The 20,863-nt window shown below is 38.6% G+C and overlaps 1 protein-coding gene across 2 annotated transcripts in view; it reads left to right on the top strand.

The window, feature by feature from the left end:
* The first annotated feature begins 65 nt into the window (after positions 1 to 65).
* Positions 66 to 20,863, top strand: part of LOC120537450 (A-kinase anchor protein 17B-like) — a 46,514-nt gene continuing 25,716 nt past the window's right edge. Inside the window, exon 1 of one of the 2 annotated variants that reach the window (XM_039766394.1) lies at positions 66 to 322. In XM_039766394.1, the coding sequence (XP_039622328.1) occupies positions 310 to 322 (13 nt within the window). In that variant the 5' untranslated portion in view covers positions 66 to 309. Of the gene's footprint in view, positions 323 to 10,476; positions 10,531 to 20,863 lie in introns of those variants that run through there. The other variant, XM_039766395.1, reaches the window with a different exon arrangement.

Raw genomic sequence — 20,863 nt, 5'->3', positions numbered from 1 at the left:
TAACACATACACGAGGAACGACTGTCCGGCTAGATTAAAAGCGAACGTAAAACTGAAAACAGTTTGTACTTTTTTTTTTTGGACGTTTTGAGCACAATCTCACAGACGAAGTCAAAAGGTGACACCTGTCACCGTGGTATCGAGCCCGGTACATTGGCAGGAAGGGAAGGCGGAGTCGCTGCGTCTGCGCTGACATCTCGCCAGCAACCCGGTAGTATGCACCGCCGACCAGCGATGTAAAGCAAGCTGTGTGGCTGCTGAAGATTCGGCTGAAATCAAAAGGCAAAAGAAGTCAGAACATTCGTGAATATGCTGCGAAGAGGTAAGCCAGTTTATCTGTTGGAATAATCGTCACATTAAAACGAACCTTCCTGATCGTTCATGCAGTTCGGAGAAGCCTGGCGAGCATTGGAGATGCAGTCCCTTGCCTTATGCGGTGGAACTTTATTAGCTGTTTTGCAGAATGTGTACTCTAGTCCAGTTGTATACGAGTTTTGGATATAAACAGATGAAAATATAATGGGCTGAGAAAACCAGACCCTATTGACTAAAATTGTGTTTCTTGCAAAGCGGAAAAAAGATTCACCGTCCAGATGGAATTAGGCATGTCTTAGAATGGTTAGCACAGTTTAACAATCGTTGTGATGCAGTCAGGGACCATCCCGCTTTTGGACATGCAAACTCAGTCCTGAAGGATCTCGCTGATGGCTCATTTTCGTTTCTGTTGACTCCTTACTCAGAGGTCAGTTGGAGTACTGCATTGGTCTGATTGTCTCCACACTACTGGTCTCTTCGAAACCTAAGGTGGACAAACTCGCAGCGGTTGTAGGTTTTGGTTCCAACGTTTCTGACGAGTAGAAACTGAATTCTTGCTGTATGTTCACCACATACTTAGTTATATATTAGTGTGATTTTTGTTTTGGCCTTTCAACAGGTTTAAATTGTAGAATTAGTCATATGTTCCATCACAGTTGCAGAGTAGCTACTGTAGCGGCTGATTGCCAGAAAAAACTACAGTGAGGAGCCGTTAAGAGGAAAGAGACTTGAAGTTAGAAACCAAGAAATAAGTTGTGGATAGAGAGAACTGGTGGAAACAGATGCCAACATCACTTATTCTCCATTATCATAGCTGGTCTTCATTTCTAGTCCGTCGATCAGAAGTGGCCTATGGTGTTACCTTTCTGTTTAAGTATGGGGTCACTCGTGTGTTTTGTAGGCAGATACAGAGCAACCTTGGTGAGCTTCTCCTTGTTTCTCCTTACACCTGACTTTGGATATGCAAGCACAAGAAGGAACTTTCTACTTTGTATTGTATAATGTGCAAATGAAAACACTCTAGTGTCATAAAAAACTTTACAAAAAATGAAATGAACGTGGCTAAGCAGGCTAAGAATAGAAATGATGCCTTTAATTTAGACATTTAGTCAAAAGCAAGCATTGTGTTAAATCATAAACCATAGTTTCTGGGGACTTCTTCAAGTTATTGTGGTAGAAATGCTAGATAAAGTAACAATATTAACAGAATGGCATCATATTCAGACTTATTAATCATTTCTTTGTAATTAATTCAAAATCCGTACATCTGCTTGTGTTTCCCCCAGGAGTGAACTTAGGAATGTGTGATATACCACAGTGCTGAGGTTAAACTCTATTCTAATTCTCATCATTAATGTATTTAGAAAGACAAGGAAGTGATACATTCATAATTGAGTTCATCAGGCATTTTACAGGGCTTTTATCAGGTGCATTTTCACAAAGAAATATACAACACTGAAAAGCAAGGACCTGTCTTAATTAATTCTAGTTCACAAAATGAACCTGACTGTGTGCTTATATTTTTAGTGGCTGCACTGTTAAATTTCCTGCACTGTGTCTTTTGAAAATTCATGTGTTTTGTCTTTATTTGTACTGTTTCTATATTATAATTAGAAAAGCAAATTGATTAGCTTAATCTCTGTTTTAGATACTGTGCAATCTTTTTTCTCATTCATGAACTTTTTGGAGAATTATCTTACTATATATCACAGCAAAACACCTGCAGTGATACAGAAATAGGTGGTCCTCTCAACTGCTCAATTTATTTCACTTTAAATTGTGTTTTCAGTATACAGTTTATGTGCATAAATCAGTCATTAGGAAAGTCTTTTCCAAATTAGGAATTTAGTGTAATATTTTCAATCATGAAAGTGATCATGATAAACTCTAAGTGGTCACAAAGTGAAATATTAAAATCACTATTAATAAACATATTTTCGTTATAAACCACTTCTTGTTAATTGTACATCACATTTCTGTATCAAATACTGTATATATTCGAAAGTTTTTAATAAGACAAAAATATAAAAATAGCAAATATAAGAGTATTCGTAGTTTAAAAGACAATCATATCATTTGCTCCCCCGGCTAGCACACTATCTAAAACATTTATATATGACACATTGATATAGAAGGAATAACAAAGCACACTTTTGGAGCCGCTATTATAATATTTCCAGATGACAGACTGCACTCTTTTTCATTTCATGATATATTTCTGTTGGTTCATTCAGTTTGTTTGCTATTATGATGATATATTGGCACATGGTAGGAACTAGCGCGTAGTTCAGTGGGTGTGCTTACTGAGTTTTTTGTAATTGAATGATCCATAATGTAAGAAAAATACAGTGAGGTCATCCCAGAATAACTGCGCAAGTAAAATTCACGGCTGATACTAAGAGTGGCAGAGACCTCGCTGAATCGTGGCTATCAGATGAAAAAAAATGCCATTAACAGACACTTGGACCTGAGTTAATCAATATTAATCATATTAATCAACACCCCAATTTGCTATATATTGCTGTTGATTCCTGTTACATCTAATCATTTTCCTCTGATGATGACATCTGGTAGGTGGTTGAAAGCTTAGGAATAAAAAACTATTTTAAGATAAGTGATTCATTTTGGTCTTTTGTGGATTTCTAGCTACTAATATGCAAACTGTACTACAGACCTTTGCTTCCACATAGTATATACGTGTGTATATGTAAATGTGTGTATATATGTATATACAGTATATATGTGTGTGTGTGTATATATATAATATGTATGTATGTATGTATGTATACATGTACAATTATCTATTATAATAAAAAAAATCCTGTGACGAGACGTGACTTTTTCAGAGAGATACTTTCAAGTCCCACAAGACAAGACTTTGTGCTAAGAGATTTAACCACACACGGGGATGGAAATAAAAGACAAAGAGTAGATGACAAAGTAAGAATGTCATAAAGAATTCAAAAACATTGGTGTGATACACATGCAGAGCAGGTTAGAGATAATGAAAGTACAAAAATGCAAAAGTTTCAAAAAAAATGATAGTAAAGATCTCATTACTGCAAACAGAAGGAAATTATTTCTCGGTGAAATAACAGAACAGCGAAAGGAGATTGAATATATTGTTTGGATTTAAAGTTTAAGTCAGAGACTTGTAGATCGTCTCATTCATGTTGCCATCAGGGAAAAGCGGTTTTCTTTTTTCCCAATGAAGAGGCTTATCCACGAGAATTAAAAGATTTGGTGTTTGGTGAAGGTGAAATCCACATACACGCATACACGAGTGGCAGAGACGAGAAGTGGCTGGTGCGTAGTGCAGCCGGGGGGTTGGAGAGCGAAGTGAGCAGGGAGCGAAGCCCCCTAGTGTATATATATATATATATATATATACAGTGGTGTGAAAAACTATTTGCCCCCTTCCTGATTTCTTATTCTTTTGCATGTTTGTCACACAAAATGTTTCTGATCATCAAACACATTTAACCATTAGTCAAATATAACACAAGTAAACACAAAATGCAGTTTTTAAATGATGGTTTTATTATTTAGGGAGAAAAAATCCAAACCTACATGGCCCTGTGTGTAAAAAGTAATTGCCCCCTGAACCTAATAACTGGTTGGGCCACCCTTAGCAGCAATAACTGCAATCAAGCGTTTGCGATAACTTGCAATGAGTCTCTTACAGCGCTCTGGAGGAATTTTGGCCCACTCATCTTTGCAGAATTGTCGTAATTCAGCTTTATTTGAGGGTTTTCTAGCATGAACCACCTTTTTAAGGTCATGCCATAGCATCTCAATTGGATTCAGGTCAGGACTTTGACTAGGCCACTCCAAAGTCTTCATTTTGTTTTTCTTCAGCCATTCAGAGGTGGATTTGCTGGTGTGTTTTGGGTCATTGTCCTGTTGCAGCACCCAAGATCGCTTGAGTTGACGAACAGATGGCCGGACATTCTCCTTCAGGATTTTTGGTAGACAGTAGAATTCATGGTTCCATCTATCACAGCAAGCCTTCCAGGTCCTGAAGCAGAAAAACAACCCCAGACCATCACACTACCACCACCATATTTTACTGTTGGTATGATGTTCTTTTTCTGAAATGCTGTGTTCCTCTTACGCCAGATGTAACGGACATTTGCCTTCCAAAAGTTCAACTTTTGTCTCATCAGTCCACAAGGTATTTTCCCAAAAGTCTTGGCAATCATTGAGATGTTTCTTAGCAAAATTGAGACGAGCCCTAATGTTCTTTTGCTTAACAGTGGTTTGCGTCTTGGAAATCTGCCATGCAGGCTTTTGCCCAGTCTCTTTCTTATGGTGGAGTCGTGAACACTGACCTTAATTGAGGCAAGTGAGGCCTGCAGTTCTTTAGACGTTGTCCTGGGGTCTTTTGTGACCTCTCGGATGAGTCGTCTCTGCGCTCTTGGGGTAATTTTGGTCGGCCGGCCACTCCTGGGAAGGTTCACCACTGTTCCATGTTTTTGCCATTTGTGGATAATGGCTCTCACTGTGGTTCGCTGGAGTCCCAAAGCTTTAGAAATGGCTTTATAACCTTTACCAGACTGATAGATCTCAATTACTTCTGTTCTCATTTGTTCCTGAATTTCTATGGATCTTGGCATGATGTCTAGCTTTTGAGGTGCTTTTGGTCTACTTCTCTGTGTCAGGCAGCTCCTATTTAAGTGATTTCTTGATTGAAACAGGTGTAGCAGTAATCAGGCCTGGGGCTGGCTACGGAAATTGAACTCAGGTGTGATACACCACAGTTAGGTTATTTTTTAACAAGGGGGCAATTACTTTTTCACACAGGGCCTGTAGGTTTGGATTTTTTCTCCCTAAATAATAAAAACCATCATTTAAAAACTGCATTTTGTGTTTACTTGTGTTATATTTGACTAATGGTTAAATGTGTTTGATGATCAGAAACATTTTGTGTGACAAACATGCAAAAGAATAAGAAATCAGGAAGGGGGCAAATAGTTTTTCACACCACTGTATAATACATTCTGTAACATTGAACATATTCCAGTGAGTATTTTTTGTAATCGCTGGCCTTGGCACAAAATCATTACAGTAAGAGGGGGTACACGTCGACTTCACCAGCTGTGTCTGGTGGTAATTGGTGTTGCGAGACGCTCCGTGTGCCAGTGCTGCAACAACCTAAGTCTGCATAATTATTAAATTCATTAATTAACTCTGGAATACAACTTACATTTGGAAAGAGTATTTTTTTTTAGTCCCAGAAAGCTGTAATTGTTAAATATGTTCAAGGGTGGAGGTGCTTTGTTTTTAAAAGTGAAACCTGCTCTGCTATCTGCTAGAAGAACACTTTTTAAAATAGCCTTCTCTAAAATCCCACACAGGGAGTACAGACAAACGGTTTGGGTTGATACCTCCCTGAAAATATTTTATACAGAAAAAACACTGCTGAGCAATGCTTTACATGAAATGTAAATTATTATTTACAGTTTCATGGTCTGTACTTTGGATTCAGGCCCCTGCACTGTCTTCATGGAGTTTGCCCACTCTGTCTGAATGGGTTTTACTATCACAACTCCAGGATTAATTCCTGTCTTGCTCCTGATATTGCTGTAATGGTTTCCTCTACCTGTGACCATAAATTGGACAAAACGTACAGGAAATCAATGAACAGAAGTAAAAGTGTAATATTGTGTGTTGTGATTATTCATACATTTTGTTATTTTTGCAAAGTCACCTAATTCATACTTAGGGTTGCTGGGAGATGTAAGATTTCTCAGTTGGAACCAATTTTGTACAAGATACCAGTTCGTTGCAGGATACATTTGAATTGTGCCACCCCAGGATAGTGTTTAGAGTTGTAGATCAAAGTCACAAATCCATGTTTGAGATTTAGGAGATGAAGCTGAATACCTGCTGAAAAATGTGTAGGAAAGCTGCAAACTGACCACCGGCATTGGCCAAACGTCAGACTCAAAAGCAGTCACCATTGCTTTGCCCTGCCACCATTAAGAAACATTCATAGTCAAATGTATCTTTTGCCTCTGTTGAATACGGTAAAGTGCAGGATAGCAATGGAGAGTCTGCTTTATCTTAACATGTTAGGAAATACACTTGTGTGACATTATAAAAAAATACAAATATAAAAAAATCTAATTAGATTATTTGGATCTGTTTACTCTGTGTTACTGTACTCCTTGTAAACAAATTTCTATGACACTAAGTCAAAAACATTGAACTAAACAGAATTTGCATTTTTGAATGTAAATTGTGTTTGTGACAATAATGAGCCTATAAACATATAAACACCAGCTTAATTTGCATGAGGTGCAGAGCTTTATGGGACAGCTCATAACCGTACACATTTTAGCCAAGTATTTACTAATAGTGTAATTGTTACAATAAAAGTATCTTCTTCTGTGTTTTCTCTTATGTTTCCATCTGATGGGCAGCTTAGGAGGAGAGGAATGGGGAGACTCCCCAATTGTGAGCAAATGGCAGAATCCTGGGTTTGCCTCTTGGAACTGCTCCACTGATAGAAATCTTATGCTCTGCTTTATAATGAAATTCAGTTCTAAGGTCTAAGATTCAACAATGCTGTTGAGTTTTAGAGTTGCTTCAAGTGCTTTGTATTTTAAGCATTTTTTTATGGTATGTTAGGTTCAGTTTTGCTTGCATCATTTATACACAAAGACTGCTGGTTTAAATAGAGCACTGTAATAGTTTTCCACATGAATACACTTATGTTTGATTGATATCAGAATGTTTTATACACACATTTATTTTCCATAATATAATGCTACAAATCATTGCAAAAATTGCAATCTGTTAACAATGTAAGATTTTGTATTGTAACATTTCAGGTTTTACAGACTGGCTGACATTATATCAGGTTTTGCTTTGCTGGCGTTTGTCAAATTTATGTATGTGACAGGAAAATATGAATTGAAGCTGCTTGCGTACTTTATGATGGTTTTGCTGCTTTTGACATCCAGTGTAGATATGTTTTGTGCATACATGGTTTGAGTGTAAATCACACCATACACAAGTTTATATAGTGCTTAAAAGTACAAAAGTGCATCTTAATATAGAGTATTTTGAAAAGATCAGTAGGGTACTTTAAAAGAACTTTACAAATTGTTGGCGTAAGTATCAATAAGTGACAAGGTGTGAAAATAAAGTCATATGCGTTACGTATTGTACATTAAGACCACACTTGGGAGAAACATTAAGCCACTGCACTGGTAAGGCATATCTAATGAGCGAGGTGGTGGAAGAAATACAGACGAGCAGACCAAAGGACACTGAGCTTCAATGCCAACATGGCTGAGGGAGCCCTCTTCATAATCTCGGTTTGAAGAGTTGCTTCAATTTGGCTCTGAATGGCAAGAGAACTAACTCTAAAGGGTAGTTTCCATAAAGATCCATCCATTATCCAACCCGCTATATCCTAACTACAGGGTCACAGGGCTCTGCTGGAGCCAATCCCAGCCAACACAGGGCACAAGGCAGGAAACAAACCCAGGCAGGGTGCCAACCCACCGCAGGGCGCACACAAACACACCCACACAACAAGCACACACAAACGGGCCAATCTGGAATCGCCAATCCACCTAACCTGCATGTCTTTGGACTGTGGGAGGAAAGCCACGCAGACACGGGGAGAACATTTCCACAAAGATGACTTACAGTAATATTTTTAGTAGCCTCCTAATAGTTATAAATCTGGCTGTAGAAGATTCCATTTTCTGCACAGTGTAAACGCATCCTAAAACTGTCGTCATAGTTAGAAGAGCAATACGTTTAGTGGATCCTGAAAGTTCATGTGCTACACGTCTGTCGCAAATTGACTATTAGCTTTAATTATATATGCCTTTTTTTCTCATGAGCACTATAAAATGATTTTCAGAGCTTTGAAAACCATCAGAAAACAATATAAATGTTAATATTTCTAAGCGTTGTAATACAGTGTATTAAGGTAAAGTAATACATATCAGAGAAAATTATTAGAAAAAGATAACTTTTTGATGTTAAAATTAACAAAATGTTGCCAGTTTTGGAAGACAAAGACAACATCATCAGCTGGATGGACAAACTGAGACTGCAGCTCTCCCATTTCTCAGAACTAGAAAGCCAACTCCAGGGGGTCCTTGGGTAGGCGCTGACGGGGTGGTCTGAGGTGTGCGTTCATAAAGCCGACACTGAGCTGGTATTGTGCATTCAGTCCATCATATCTGAACACTACACTTTTGTTTGTTAATCAGTCAGAAATCCTTACAGTCTTTGTTTTTTTGCATACAAATCTAATTTGCAAGCATTCCATTTGTTAAATTTAGTTATTTTCTTATTCAAGTCTACAGTGTGTACAGTTTGTTGTTCATTCAGCCTACTAACTGGCTTCGTATTTGTTAGGATAAAAATAGTAAAGTAGGAGCGGGAAAGGGGATGTCCCTGAAGAAATGTGCCACTTGCCCCCAGGTTTGCTAAATGTATTCCCATAGCACTGAACAGAAGAAGAGTTTAATTTAGTGAATTCCCAGTGGCTAATAACCTAGTTCAGAAAAATAAAAACAGCTCATGTAGCAAAAACAAATCTAAAAATACGTACATGTGCCTTTAACACCTTCACTATTGTGTTTTGTTAACACTAATGTTAAACCATATTTTGAAATGGAATTTCATCAACGTATCATCTTATTTTTCAAATGTTATTATTGGTAGTAAGAAACAATGTGCTCTTATTATTTCTTAATCACTGTGCAAGTATTTTACCCATGATATTTATGTTCATAGTCTGATTCTTTCACCATAATGTTAGAATAATTGTGATGGGGACTTTATACTCTGAAAACAATAGTTTGCCTTACCCATCACTGGGTTGTTCTGTCACTGGGCATGGAAACTCTGACGTGCTGCTAAAGGCGCTTCTGGGTATCCAGTGTTTGGTGCATTAAGCTTAGCCTTAGCTGTGAACTCTCTGTGCTCAAGTCACATATGATATCTATGTTATTAGTACACATACATGTTATTAAATAGTAAAATTAATGATGGTTAAACCAAATTTATATTAATGACGTGCCAAGTACAATCAAAAATGATTTCCTTATTGTTCCTTTTGATATAGAAATGTAGTAAATGGCAGACATAGCTAACCAAAGTAATTGCAAGAGACAGATGCCATAAACAACAGTAAATATATCAAATTAAGCACATCATATATAAAAATGCAACAAGTGCCCATCAGAAAACTAAATAATGGATGTACAGAATAGTCAGTCAGTAGTATGTGTTGCAGGTGCCTACATGAACGTTCTTAGTTTAAAATTACTACTTAGATGTGTCTAAGCCCCACTCTATATATTTGCATTTCTTGAAAAGGGGATATGAGACAATACACCCCTTTTGAATCAAAACCCTCCATGGAGTTTTCCCTTCATTTAATCAGCAAGTTGTTATCCAGAGTGCAACACATACAGAAGAAGGCACCATCAACAGGTGTTGCACTCCAAATATACGTTTTAAACAGCAGTTGCATTGCAGAAATAACAGTGCAGAAGTGAAATGAGCCTGCTGCAAGATGAGCAGTTAAAAGTCGCAAGTTTGTATTCTGTCCAGTAGAAGTGACTTGCCGCTAGAGAGTGGATGGCATGAAACAGTCCCTGATATATAATCTCTGCTCTGGTGTCCTAGTTTAATTCCTTTGTCTATATGTGACCTTGCCAGTTTACAGCAGGGACTCTTATTTGCTCTCACGTGCTTAGTAACTTTAAATTGGTTTGGTATAAGCATAGTGTATCAGATGACAATCTGTCCAAAGATGGCTTCTGCATTGCCTTGGCTTCAAACCGCCCTCAAGAAACAGATGAATGAATGCTGACATAATGACCTAATAAGGTTAGTGTATCTCAATTGTTCAGTGGTGAAGTTGGAATAATTTTAATGTACAAGGTTATAGGAAGCCTTGCCCTGTGCCAGTGTGTGTGTGTACAGTATATTTTTATTTTTGAAGTACAACATAAACCGAATTGTTGATTGCTCCATATTTTTCCTTTGTGGGCATATCAGGCTTACAGTACATTTGTGATATTTTCAATGGGCTGAAGCTTTGTAAATGTCACTCATTGCAGATTCCGGTTTTCCCTACTTATTCTTTTACCTTCAGGTGAGACTGAAGATATGTAGAGTTTTGCTGCCTCCCTTCCTCACTCTCACCTACTGATGTTTCCTGCTCCATATCTTCTGGTAAGAAGCCAGTTGCTGCACATTGTGCCAGTTTTGTAGAGAGACACTTACAAGCTTGTACATATTTTTTCTTTTTGGATACATGATCTTCCCTCTGCTTCTGCTTCGCCTTAGAATCAGGTCATGTCAGGTCAAGGAGCATGCACTGGTACAGCACATTGCCGCACCCACCACATGAGGAAACAGCTCGGGATCCCAGTTGGCAACGCCCCAGGCAGACACACTGTCCAGTCCCACCCATTGTGTGCTACAGGAAGGTGTTACGTGGACATCCCCTTTGCCTAGTCCATCTGCTTGGGTCCTCAGTAATGAGGATCCTTTGTGCCAGACTACCCATGGGAATTGCACCACATGACCTTAATGCCATAACTGACACTTCCTCACAATGCAGTTAAAGTCAAACCAGCACTACCCAAGGATTCTCTGAAGAGACACAGTACCAATGGAGTCCAGTCTTCATCTCAGATCACTGGATAGCGTCCATGTCTTGTAAACATATAGCAAAACAGTAAACACCAGGGGCCTCATGTATAAACGGTGCGTACGCACAGAAATGTTGCGTAAGAACTTTTCCACGTTCAAATCGCGATGTATAAAACTTAAACTTGGCGTAAAGCCACGCACTTTCCCGTGGTACCTCATGCCTTGTCGTAAGCAAGTTCTCCGCTCGGTTTTGCAAACTGGCGGCACCCAGCGTCAAAGCAGTGCTACTGTTCTTGTGTGGTTACTCTTTATTTTCCTGACGCAGCTTTATAAATACACTGAAACTAACCGCATATTGTTTATTAGTGTAACGCATCTGATTGTAATTAACTCGTAACAATATAATGGTCCAGGGAACAGCCATAGTATTCCAAATGCCATTACTGCTTTAGCGTTGTTACTCTCACTGCACCTTCTTCCTTTTCTTCTTTCAGCTACTCCCTTTAAGGGTTGCCACAGCGGATCATCTTTTTCCATATTGCTCTCACTGCACCACTCGGAGTATTTATATCACTGTATCTGAGTGTGAATCACAGCAGCAGCTGATCGGAAAGAGAATTATCGGTATACAGCTTCAAGGACACGCTGTCTCAGCCACTGCAAAACGTTTTAAAGCCTTTCCTGTACGGACCTCACAGTTCAGAAACAGTTTAATCCCAAGAACTTTAAATGCAGCCAATCAAGTGCTCCTTGTAGAACGGTTTGTACTTATAAGTACAATCACCCCACTGTAAACTTGCACTACAGTTATAATATTGCACAACCTGAGCCACTTTATAAAGCACGTATTTACATGTGATGATGATATCATTTTTAAGGTGAAATGCAGCAAAATGTGTTTATTATATTGTACAGATAAAACTTTAACTTAATTTAAATAATCTATATTGTTAATAATTAAACATGTGAGGACACGGTGCCACAGCGCTAGCAGGTTCACGTATTGTTCCTGCCTCATGCTGTATATTTGCTGAAACTGGAAGGATAGATGGATAGAATAATTAAACACGTACTATAAAGATATTTCAGTGTTCCTTAAAAGTTTTGAAGAATCGTCGTTGTAAGCTTACAGATGGCTTAACGTCTATTACAGAGCTGATTGTGTGGCGATTGGGTATTTGGGGAAAGAAAAGTAAGGACAGGAATTGCAGGTTAGTATATTTGAAAGAGACAGTACTGCTGCAATAAAGTATTTCAACGAAGGTCGCGCATGGTGCAGCAACATCTTGTATGAGACATGAACAATCACTGCGCTATCGTGTTCTTAATAACATGCTTTCATTCCAATCATCATGAAAATGATATCACGTATACATCTCGGTATTTGAATTATTCAGAGAGCTGTAATATCATGAATGTAATGGATTCTGTGTCCTGTCAAAGGAAGAGAAAGCCCGTTTAAGAAGCACATAGTGATTAACTCACATAGAGCACATGGAAGATCAAATACAAAACAAAGCATTTAACGTGCTAATTTAGTTACATTGGGATTTGAGAAATTAGTAAATTAAATGAATTTAAGATGAAGTTTATGATGTTCTATTTTAATGACAAAATAAACTGTGATTAAAGTGGATATTTCAAGATTGAAGTTAACATTTCGTGCTTTTTTCCTACTCTGTGCCTTTTTTTCACACTGTACCCTAATAAGCTTCCATATGACACTCGGATGTTGGGCCACGTCTCGCCTTTTCACCGACTTTGATATCTGACAACTTCTTTTTTATGTCGGGCACTGTGCAAAATTGTGAACTTGAGCTTGTTTATCCCGACACGTTATGTCACTCGATCAACTTCCTTTTCTCGTTTATTCCACTGTATAAACCAACAAATAGTACATTTTTCTTTGCCTCCAATTGGTATTTGCTGAAATTCTTCTATTTTCCCTCTTGCTTTTCCCCTTGCCTTTTCACAGAAAACAGAGCTTAAGGTCTATTTATATTGATTTGCATATTCAAAGAGGCGTAATTCTGGGAGGAGACGGGGCAGGACAGAAGGCGCGTGCACGTGCGTTAGTTTTCACACTGACCGGGATTTATGTAGCGGAAGAACGCAGAACTTGGAGTACGTACAGATTCCTACATCTGGAATTTTCTGTGTGTCAGCACATTTCGGCTTTTGTGCTTACGTCATGTTATAGTGCGAATTCTATGCACGGCGTTATGCATGAGGCCCCAGGACTCTATGACTTGGACCTTCATCCTTTTGCAAAGATATCGAGAGCACCACACACCCCTTTCCAGGGACCTCATGACCCCCCATGCTCTTCCAATCCATCTATTGACTTCATATAAAAAGTCACCAGGGACCTGAACGTCACTGCAGAGGTAAGTAAACCTCTCGGCAAAGTCAACACTTTCTCCACAAATAGGCACACTGCTGATGGTTGTGCCCAAGAGGTCATTAAAGGCCTGGATCTTGGTTTTTATCCAGGACACTCGCAAGCCCAAACACTCAGACTCCTCACTCAGTCTCTTCAGAGCCTCCATTGACTCCAGGAAGATCACAGAATTGTCAGCAAAGTCAAGATCAGTGAATCTGTCTTCACCAACAGATGCCCCACAGCATCTTTGTCCAACACCCAGTCCATGCAATCTTTAAGAAAGTCTCTTTGATGTCAAAAAACACAAATCAGCAACATTTTTATTTCATATATGCACATTGTTCATGTTGTATGTCCTGCAGGCACTACAGGATTAGTTTTTTAATGTTATTGATAATCTTGTTCCCTTCATTCCCCTCGTACTTCCCCTTTGTGTTTTTAAACTGCCATTGTCTCTTTGTTCCATCACATTATCTCCAACTTACTCTCCTCAGTTTTCTCTTTGGCAATTTCTTCTCTTTATTCTCCTTCTACTAGAGCTCTCAGCTCTTCCTCTCACCTCTGTTAAACAGTGGCCTTTCTGTTTGGTCAAATGTTGGTGCAAAGCTAACACTGGGCTCATAGTGGAAACCTGCTGTTGCTACCATAACTTTTAGAAGTCCGTCTTTTATAATTTAGTTCTTATTTTTATATCTGTGTTGCCGGTCAGTGGGTCATCCAGTTGCAATGTCTGCTAGTGGACGTCTGCTACATACTGTAAATGTAAGAGGCTGTATGGTTGAGGAGTGGGAACCGGTGTGAGGTTTTTGTTTTACTGTCTTTATATGCATATTTATATATGGTTTCGGCTAAGAATTAGTTTGTAGGTGGTTTTGCAAGTTGTTGTCATTAGCACCCAAAGGTTGTTGAAAATCCTTTCCCTTCATTTTTTGCCCACGATGGTTTGCTACTGCTCTTTCTCGGTTACATGTACCATCTCTTAATTTTCTGATGATTGCACTTCATAGCTGCCATAATGCAATTAATGATATTACTTCTCATTAATAGTAGTTGATTTTTTAGTGAAAGACAGGCTGCACTTGCCAAAAAAGTAAACCGAAGTTATGAGAAGGAAGATCAAGTCAGAGCTAGCACAACCCAAATTACTCGTAGCACACCTCTCCTGTTTGGAAACATTGTGGTTTCCTTATTAATTATGATAATTATGGGTAAGACATCAAACACATACCATATAGTTTTGTGAGATTCGTATGCCTGATAAAGAGCAGACAGGAAAATAAATTGCAAAACTTTCCAGTGTAATTTGGGTTTATTTCCAGGTAGTTTTGTTGCATTATTGATGAGCCTTTTGCAAGATTTAGTTAATAAATAGTTGTAAAGGCCAGCATATTGGGTTGCCAAAGAACGATCTTATGAAGTGTAAAGCTGATATTAATAAAGCTTTGATTTCTGCTGCATTGCTAACATAATACCAATGTGTGTGCTGGTCACATTTAATTAGGTGGTGGTCTAACAAGTGGCATTTCCACATCACAGACCTGAAACCCTGATTTGATTTCCTACCAGAGATTACTTCTCTGTTAAGTCTGAATGTTCTGTCTGCATTTAACTATCGTAAAACATTTTGTTAGGTAGATCTTTCTGGATAATTTACACCTGCACCTATTCAGGACTGTCCCTTGATCACCGTTTGTGGCTTATAGTTGAGCTTCTGCTGAAACCAACACGTAAAGTGAATAGATGGCTTGAGGGTTGGTTGCATGTTCATTCTCCAATAATGTTTCCTTGGTGGATGTTTTATGCACTGCAGACCAGAATTCCCTTTCTCTAAGGTGCAATTACAGCTTCTGGAGTGTGCCGATGTGCTTCCAGTCAAGTTGGGAAATGTTGTCCACCCTTTCTGTGGGATATGCTTGGTTCAACTCAAAAGGTAGCTGCTCAGACAGACATTCTTATGAGATGTTCAGACCATATCTGCTAGTCTGTTTTAGTCTGAAAGAGCAGCTCCTCAGATCTGAGGGTCTCCTCCTCCTCTATTGATACACCTTTAGTTTTCTCATGGAGTCCAGCAGATAAGCCACTATTCTTCCACTTGTATCTATGGTCTTGTGTTTTTATTTTTTGTCACATAGTACAATACAATACAATGGCCCTAAAACATCTGCCATGTATAGTATATCATATCTCAAAGAATATACAGTATACAGGGGTGGGCAAAAATACAGTTTACAGTTGTTTGTGTGGTAAAAGACATACAAGTTATGATTATTACAGTAGCTTTATTAACTTTTATTAACTCAAAAGTATGTCATAATGGCCCAGTGCACTTAGGTACAATCTCATAAGTGCTCAACCTGCCGGCCTCGTGTACTCACAACTGTAAACCTACTTTTGCCCACCCTGTATTTTAGAAAAAATTAGAAAACAGACACAGTAACAATGTGAATAAAGTGTGTAACATAATCATCTGCACACACCAATAATATTTAATAGGTAGTATATTATATATGGTACTAATGGGAAAAAGTCCTTATTATGTAACATGTGCTACGACATAACAGTGTGGTTTACCTTCTTGTTACAATACAAGTGGGAGGAACTTCAAATTTTGGTTCCATGTAGAATAAGGGGAGGTGTATTCATTATAAAAATATCTGTACAGACGTTCTTTTTGCATGTGTATTTATATTTAATATTCAGAAATGATTATGCAAATGAGAAACAGCATTCAGAATATTCAGCCTTTTTTATGTAATATACATCACACCTCCTCATATTTTCAACACATTTATGCGTTTCTACCATCATTGATCGTATTAACACTTCAAAGGGTGACACTGTCTTTGCCAGTTTGCTGGCTCTCAGCTGCTCTGCCGTGTTGCTGTTGCCACGTGGACGAGAATGGCTGTTACTGCCCTGACTGGAGCGGCTTTGTTACCAACATGCAGGCAAACTTTAGCTAAAAAGTGTGTCACGTAAAATGATGGAGACCAAAGACATTTACTGAAATCTTCTTGTCATTTGCGTATGTAACCGTGAAATGATTATTTGTATTCTCCTTATTATAAAAACAAATGTATTAAACATAATGGGTATGTAGATTTGGAATATATTAACATATAAAGGGGATACAGTAGAAAGTCAACACAGCAACAAGTGCTGCAACAAATCTGATATCAACAGACAGAAGATATGAATTTAGACGTGGGTTCAGTATAGAGCTGAAGTCTTTGAAGCATTCGGATGTTTAGATCAGATTTTATTCTTGATAACACCATTACAAAATCCAGTATCTGACTGTAGAAGGAGTTGCACTCAAGATTGTATTGTGGAAAGAACTGATCTAAAGACTAGGAAACAGACTAACAGAATCATGATGCAGGGGTCTCACTTTTCCTGGCATTCATCGTCAGTCTTTAGTGCCAGTGTAATGTCATCATCTAATGTTCTGTTAGTTTATTACAGAAGTTGGAGGTGGTTTGGGAATATAACGGGAGCTAACATTTGCCTATGTACCACAGGGCAGCAGTCATTCAGGTTTGCTACTTTGGTTTTCTCAGGTAGCGGCTATATGATGGTTTACTTACTTTGATTTTAAGAATCAGGGAGAAGGCCACTCTTCAACTGGACCATTGTTGAAAAAGGCCAGCAGCACTGACATGCACTTATCACTTGCAATATGCCCTGACCCTACCACATTACTGCAGTAATTAAGTTGCATCCTTACCTCTACTCCCTCAGGTAACTAAGATAATTTGGGACGTCTTTATGGGTGCTTTACGGTTTCTGCAGATTTACGACCAGATGCCTACGTTCATTGATGCAGAGCTATGTGGTATTCTGGAGGGTGAAGAAGATAGCCGAGGTCATTAATAGAACAAGAATTTGCTCCTTAGGTTGTCAACTAAAATGACCCAGTCAGTAACCTCCATAGATGTACCTGTGGGGCCTAACTTGAAAAGTGTGTGCACGAGTGTGTTCTGTGATGGACTACTGACCTGTCCAGGGTTGATTATTGCCATGAGCCTGATGCTGCTGTGTTAGGTTCTGACCCCCTCATAATCTTGTCTTTTGGAAAAAGTGGGTTTAGAAAATATGTGATTAGATAAAGGGACAAAAAGGAGGCACAAAACATCTGAGAATTTATAAGTGAAACCATTCATGGGACTGTTATTGAAACAACTGAATTCTTCACATAGATATGAAAATGCACTGCCTTACAATGCAGTCTATTTGTTCTTTATTTTAAATGTTTTCACAAGTTTAAATGTTATATAGGTTGTTCCATGGTTTATCTTTGAACTCAGCTGGCTTGAAGCCATGCTTATTTTTAACGAGGATTTGAAACTAAAAGTAGTCAACTGTTTCCAGTGGCTTATGTTACTAATTTACATATTTTAGTTTTAGTATTGTTCAGGTGGCAGTGCCGGCATTTGGTGTAAAAAGTGCTAAGATGCAGAATGTTCCGCACAGATGTTTGTGGTCAGATTGAGGTCAGTATTTCTAAACTACTTGCAAAGCTTATTGTTAACATGTCTGACTAAACTTCAGTTATAAGGTGACAGCCATTGGTGTTGTGTTATCACTAACAAACAAATACGTAATATCATGTTGTATTATCGTCAAGTCTGAGAAGCTTACCAGGAACATTTATTGGGTTCATCTGCTCCCGTCTTTGAAGATTAACACACACGCATAAATACACACACAGACACATAACGATCCTATCCAGATAAAGTCTCGGCTGGTGCCAGTTGCCTGTCACCCTGCAATATTCCACATAGAACTCTCACACACATGCACATAGCGCTCCTTGCCAGACAAGGTCTCAAGGGAGGCCAGTTGCCAGTCACTCCACAATATTCTGCATGGGATTCTCTACATAGGCACTCACTACCAAACAGGCAGGTGTCCGTGTGACACACATGAAAGACACTTACCAACCAATCAATGTCTTTTGTTTAAAGCACTTGTTGTAATTATTGAGGAACAACCACAATAGTCTTGATAAACCCTGTGAGCAAGAAAGCAGCAGTCTTCCCACACGTGGTGTCCTCTTATTATTTCAGCCACTCTAGATAAAATACATAGTATAGAAAATTTAAAAGCAGCGTGGTATTTATTAATACAGGAAAGTCTGGATATAAACAGTCTTAGAAAAGCTTATCCGGGATTAAATCACTTAAAGATCTGTACATAGACAACGTGTTTGCATTCTATGAACAATTACACTCCAAATTTAAATTACCAGCAACACATTTATTTCACTATCTTCAAATTCAAAACTTTGTTAAGCAGAACCTCCCCGATTTTCCTCACCTCCCACTAACCTCTATACCGGAAAAAATATTGCTCAGTCTCAAGGTCTCAGACAGCATTTCTGTAATATATAAAACCATCTTACAGTCCCTCCCTTTCAAAGATCCAAGAGGACAGTGGGAAAAGGATCTCTCACTCACCATATCAGAAAAGGAGTGGAAAGTAGCAATGCAGAGACTTCACTGGAGCTCCATATGCACAAAGCATACAATTATTCAACTCAAAATTATATATCGAGCACATCTGTCTCGTTTAAAATTGTCCAAAATGTTTCCAAGGGCGAGATCCAACCTGCAAACGCTGCAATCAAGCTCCAGCCTCACTGGGTCACATGTTTTTGGCCTGCACCAAATTAACATCATTCTGAACCAAAATGTTTAAATGCTATCAGACCGCCTTGGTGTCACAATCCTTCCTAATCCACTAACAGCTGTGTTTACTCTGTTTATCTTTATTCATTTATTAATTTATCTATTCACTTATCCTTACTAGCATAAAGTTTTACACTGCTGGCCTAGCTCTCTTTCTCAGGGGTGTGGGTTGATTTGTTTAGAACCTTTTTCTTTTTGTAAAACTCGAGTTATGTGTATGGAGTGTTATTTGATTTTAATAAATTCAATAAAATTAAAAAAAAAAGAAAAGCTTATTGAAAATCAGAAATGTCAAGGGGTGGCTGTTGTTCTGGGTGGCTTTTAATTTAGTGATCTTTGTTATTCTTAGGTTACATTTCCTGCCGTCTAAATCAGATGGTCTCACATCTTTTGATCTTTGCTGTCACTTCGTATGTTGTTGCCCCCCTGACTTTATTTTTCGTTGGTTCCTTGGATGAGCTAAATTTATGTTAAAATGCACCTGTGGGGTTTTGGGACAAGAGACATTACACCCATTTGATTGGCTATCTTGTCCTGATGATGAATGACTCTGATCATAGTCTTTAGTCTTTTAAGATCACCTTACTTCTCCCTTTCTCAATCTGTAAACTAATTCTGCAATTCCTAGTCCTATGGAGTCCATCCGTTCCCAGGTCATAAACTACTAACTGACTGGAACAGAGCCCTGCTTTGGGTTGGCACCCTGCCTGGGGTTTATTTCCTGCCTTGCGCCCTGTGTTGGCTGGGATTGGCTCCAGCAGACCCCCGTGACCCTGTAGTTGGGATATGGCGGGTTGGATAATGGATGGATGGATGAATGGAACATATGCGTAAATTAGTGGTGCAAGAACACAGGAGGAATTTATAAGAAAGGATGCTTGCGAAGCCTGTAATTAAAGTCCTGTAAATTCTGTTCATCCTGGTTTGTTTGAGCAGAATAATTAAAATTGAATATAGTTAAAATTCCACTCTAGGACACATGCCAAGATCTCGTGAGTTTTCTATTTATTTGTTTAGGATTTACTTTGATGTCAACAGGAGGGCACAGTGCATGATGCTACCATCTATGATCGGTTCGGCCAGAGTTAGGTAGCAGTGATAGTAATAATGGTATATTGTCAAATGTACAGAGTACACGGTAACTGTCACTTGCAGGTCCAGCCAATCATGATCATTCAAGATTTTTTTTCTGACCACAATTCTTCCTCAAAGATGATGGTTCACAACTATCTTTCTTTTTTTAAAGTAAGTATAAGTATGTTACTTTTAAAAGTTATTGATTTTGTCTTGGAATGACACCCCAACCAAGGTGGATTTCTGCCTTGTATCTGAAGCTTCCATGGATGGCTCTGGTTTCTCATGGAATGGGTGTTAGGAAAATGGATGGATGGACATTATGTGGCCTTCATGTTTAAGATCTCTAGCCATAGCCTTTAAGGTTACCATTCATTGGGTTCAAGTTTTAAAGGTAATAATCACCATTTAATGTGAGTTGTTACACCATATTGGTACCTGGTTATACCTGTGTATCTGTGACAGGCCTTCCTAGGGGTTGATAGTCATTCTGTTTTTACCCATTTTCTGAGAGTAACAGTTTGCGTTTCAGAGGTGGTGGGGATTCTTTTCAATCTGCATGTAGGAATCTCCAGGAAGGATCACATAAACACATCAAAAAAGTGTGTGCAGACGCTTATTTATAGTGAGGCATGCAGAAAAGAACGGGACTGTGCGATTCGAAATACGTTCTTTGACTCTACAAGTAGATGATTTTTTGGGTCTCACTCTGTGACAGTGAACTTAAACAAAAATGAGATGTTATCTTATTGGTGAGTTTAAG

The sequence above is a fragment of the Polypterus senegalus genome, chromosome 10, assembly GCF_016835505.1.
Source record: "Polypterus senegalus isolate Bchr_013 chromosome 10, ASM1683550v1, whole genome shotgun sequence".
NCBI lineage: Eukaryota > Metazoa > Chordata > Cladistia > Polypteriformes > Polypteridae > Polypterus > Polypterus senegalus.
The sequence above is the reverse complement of the archived record's forward strand: the minus strand, read 5'-3'. Positions and strand labels throughout refer to the sequence as shown.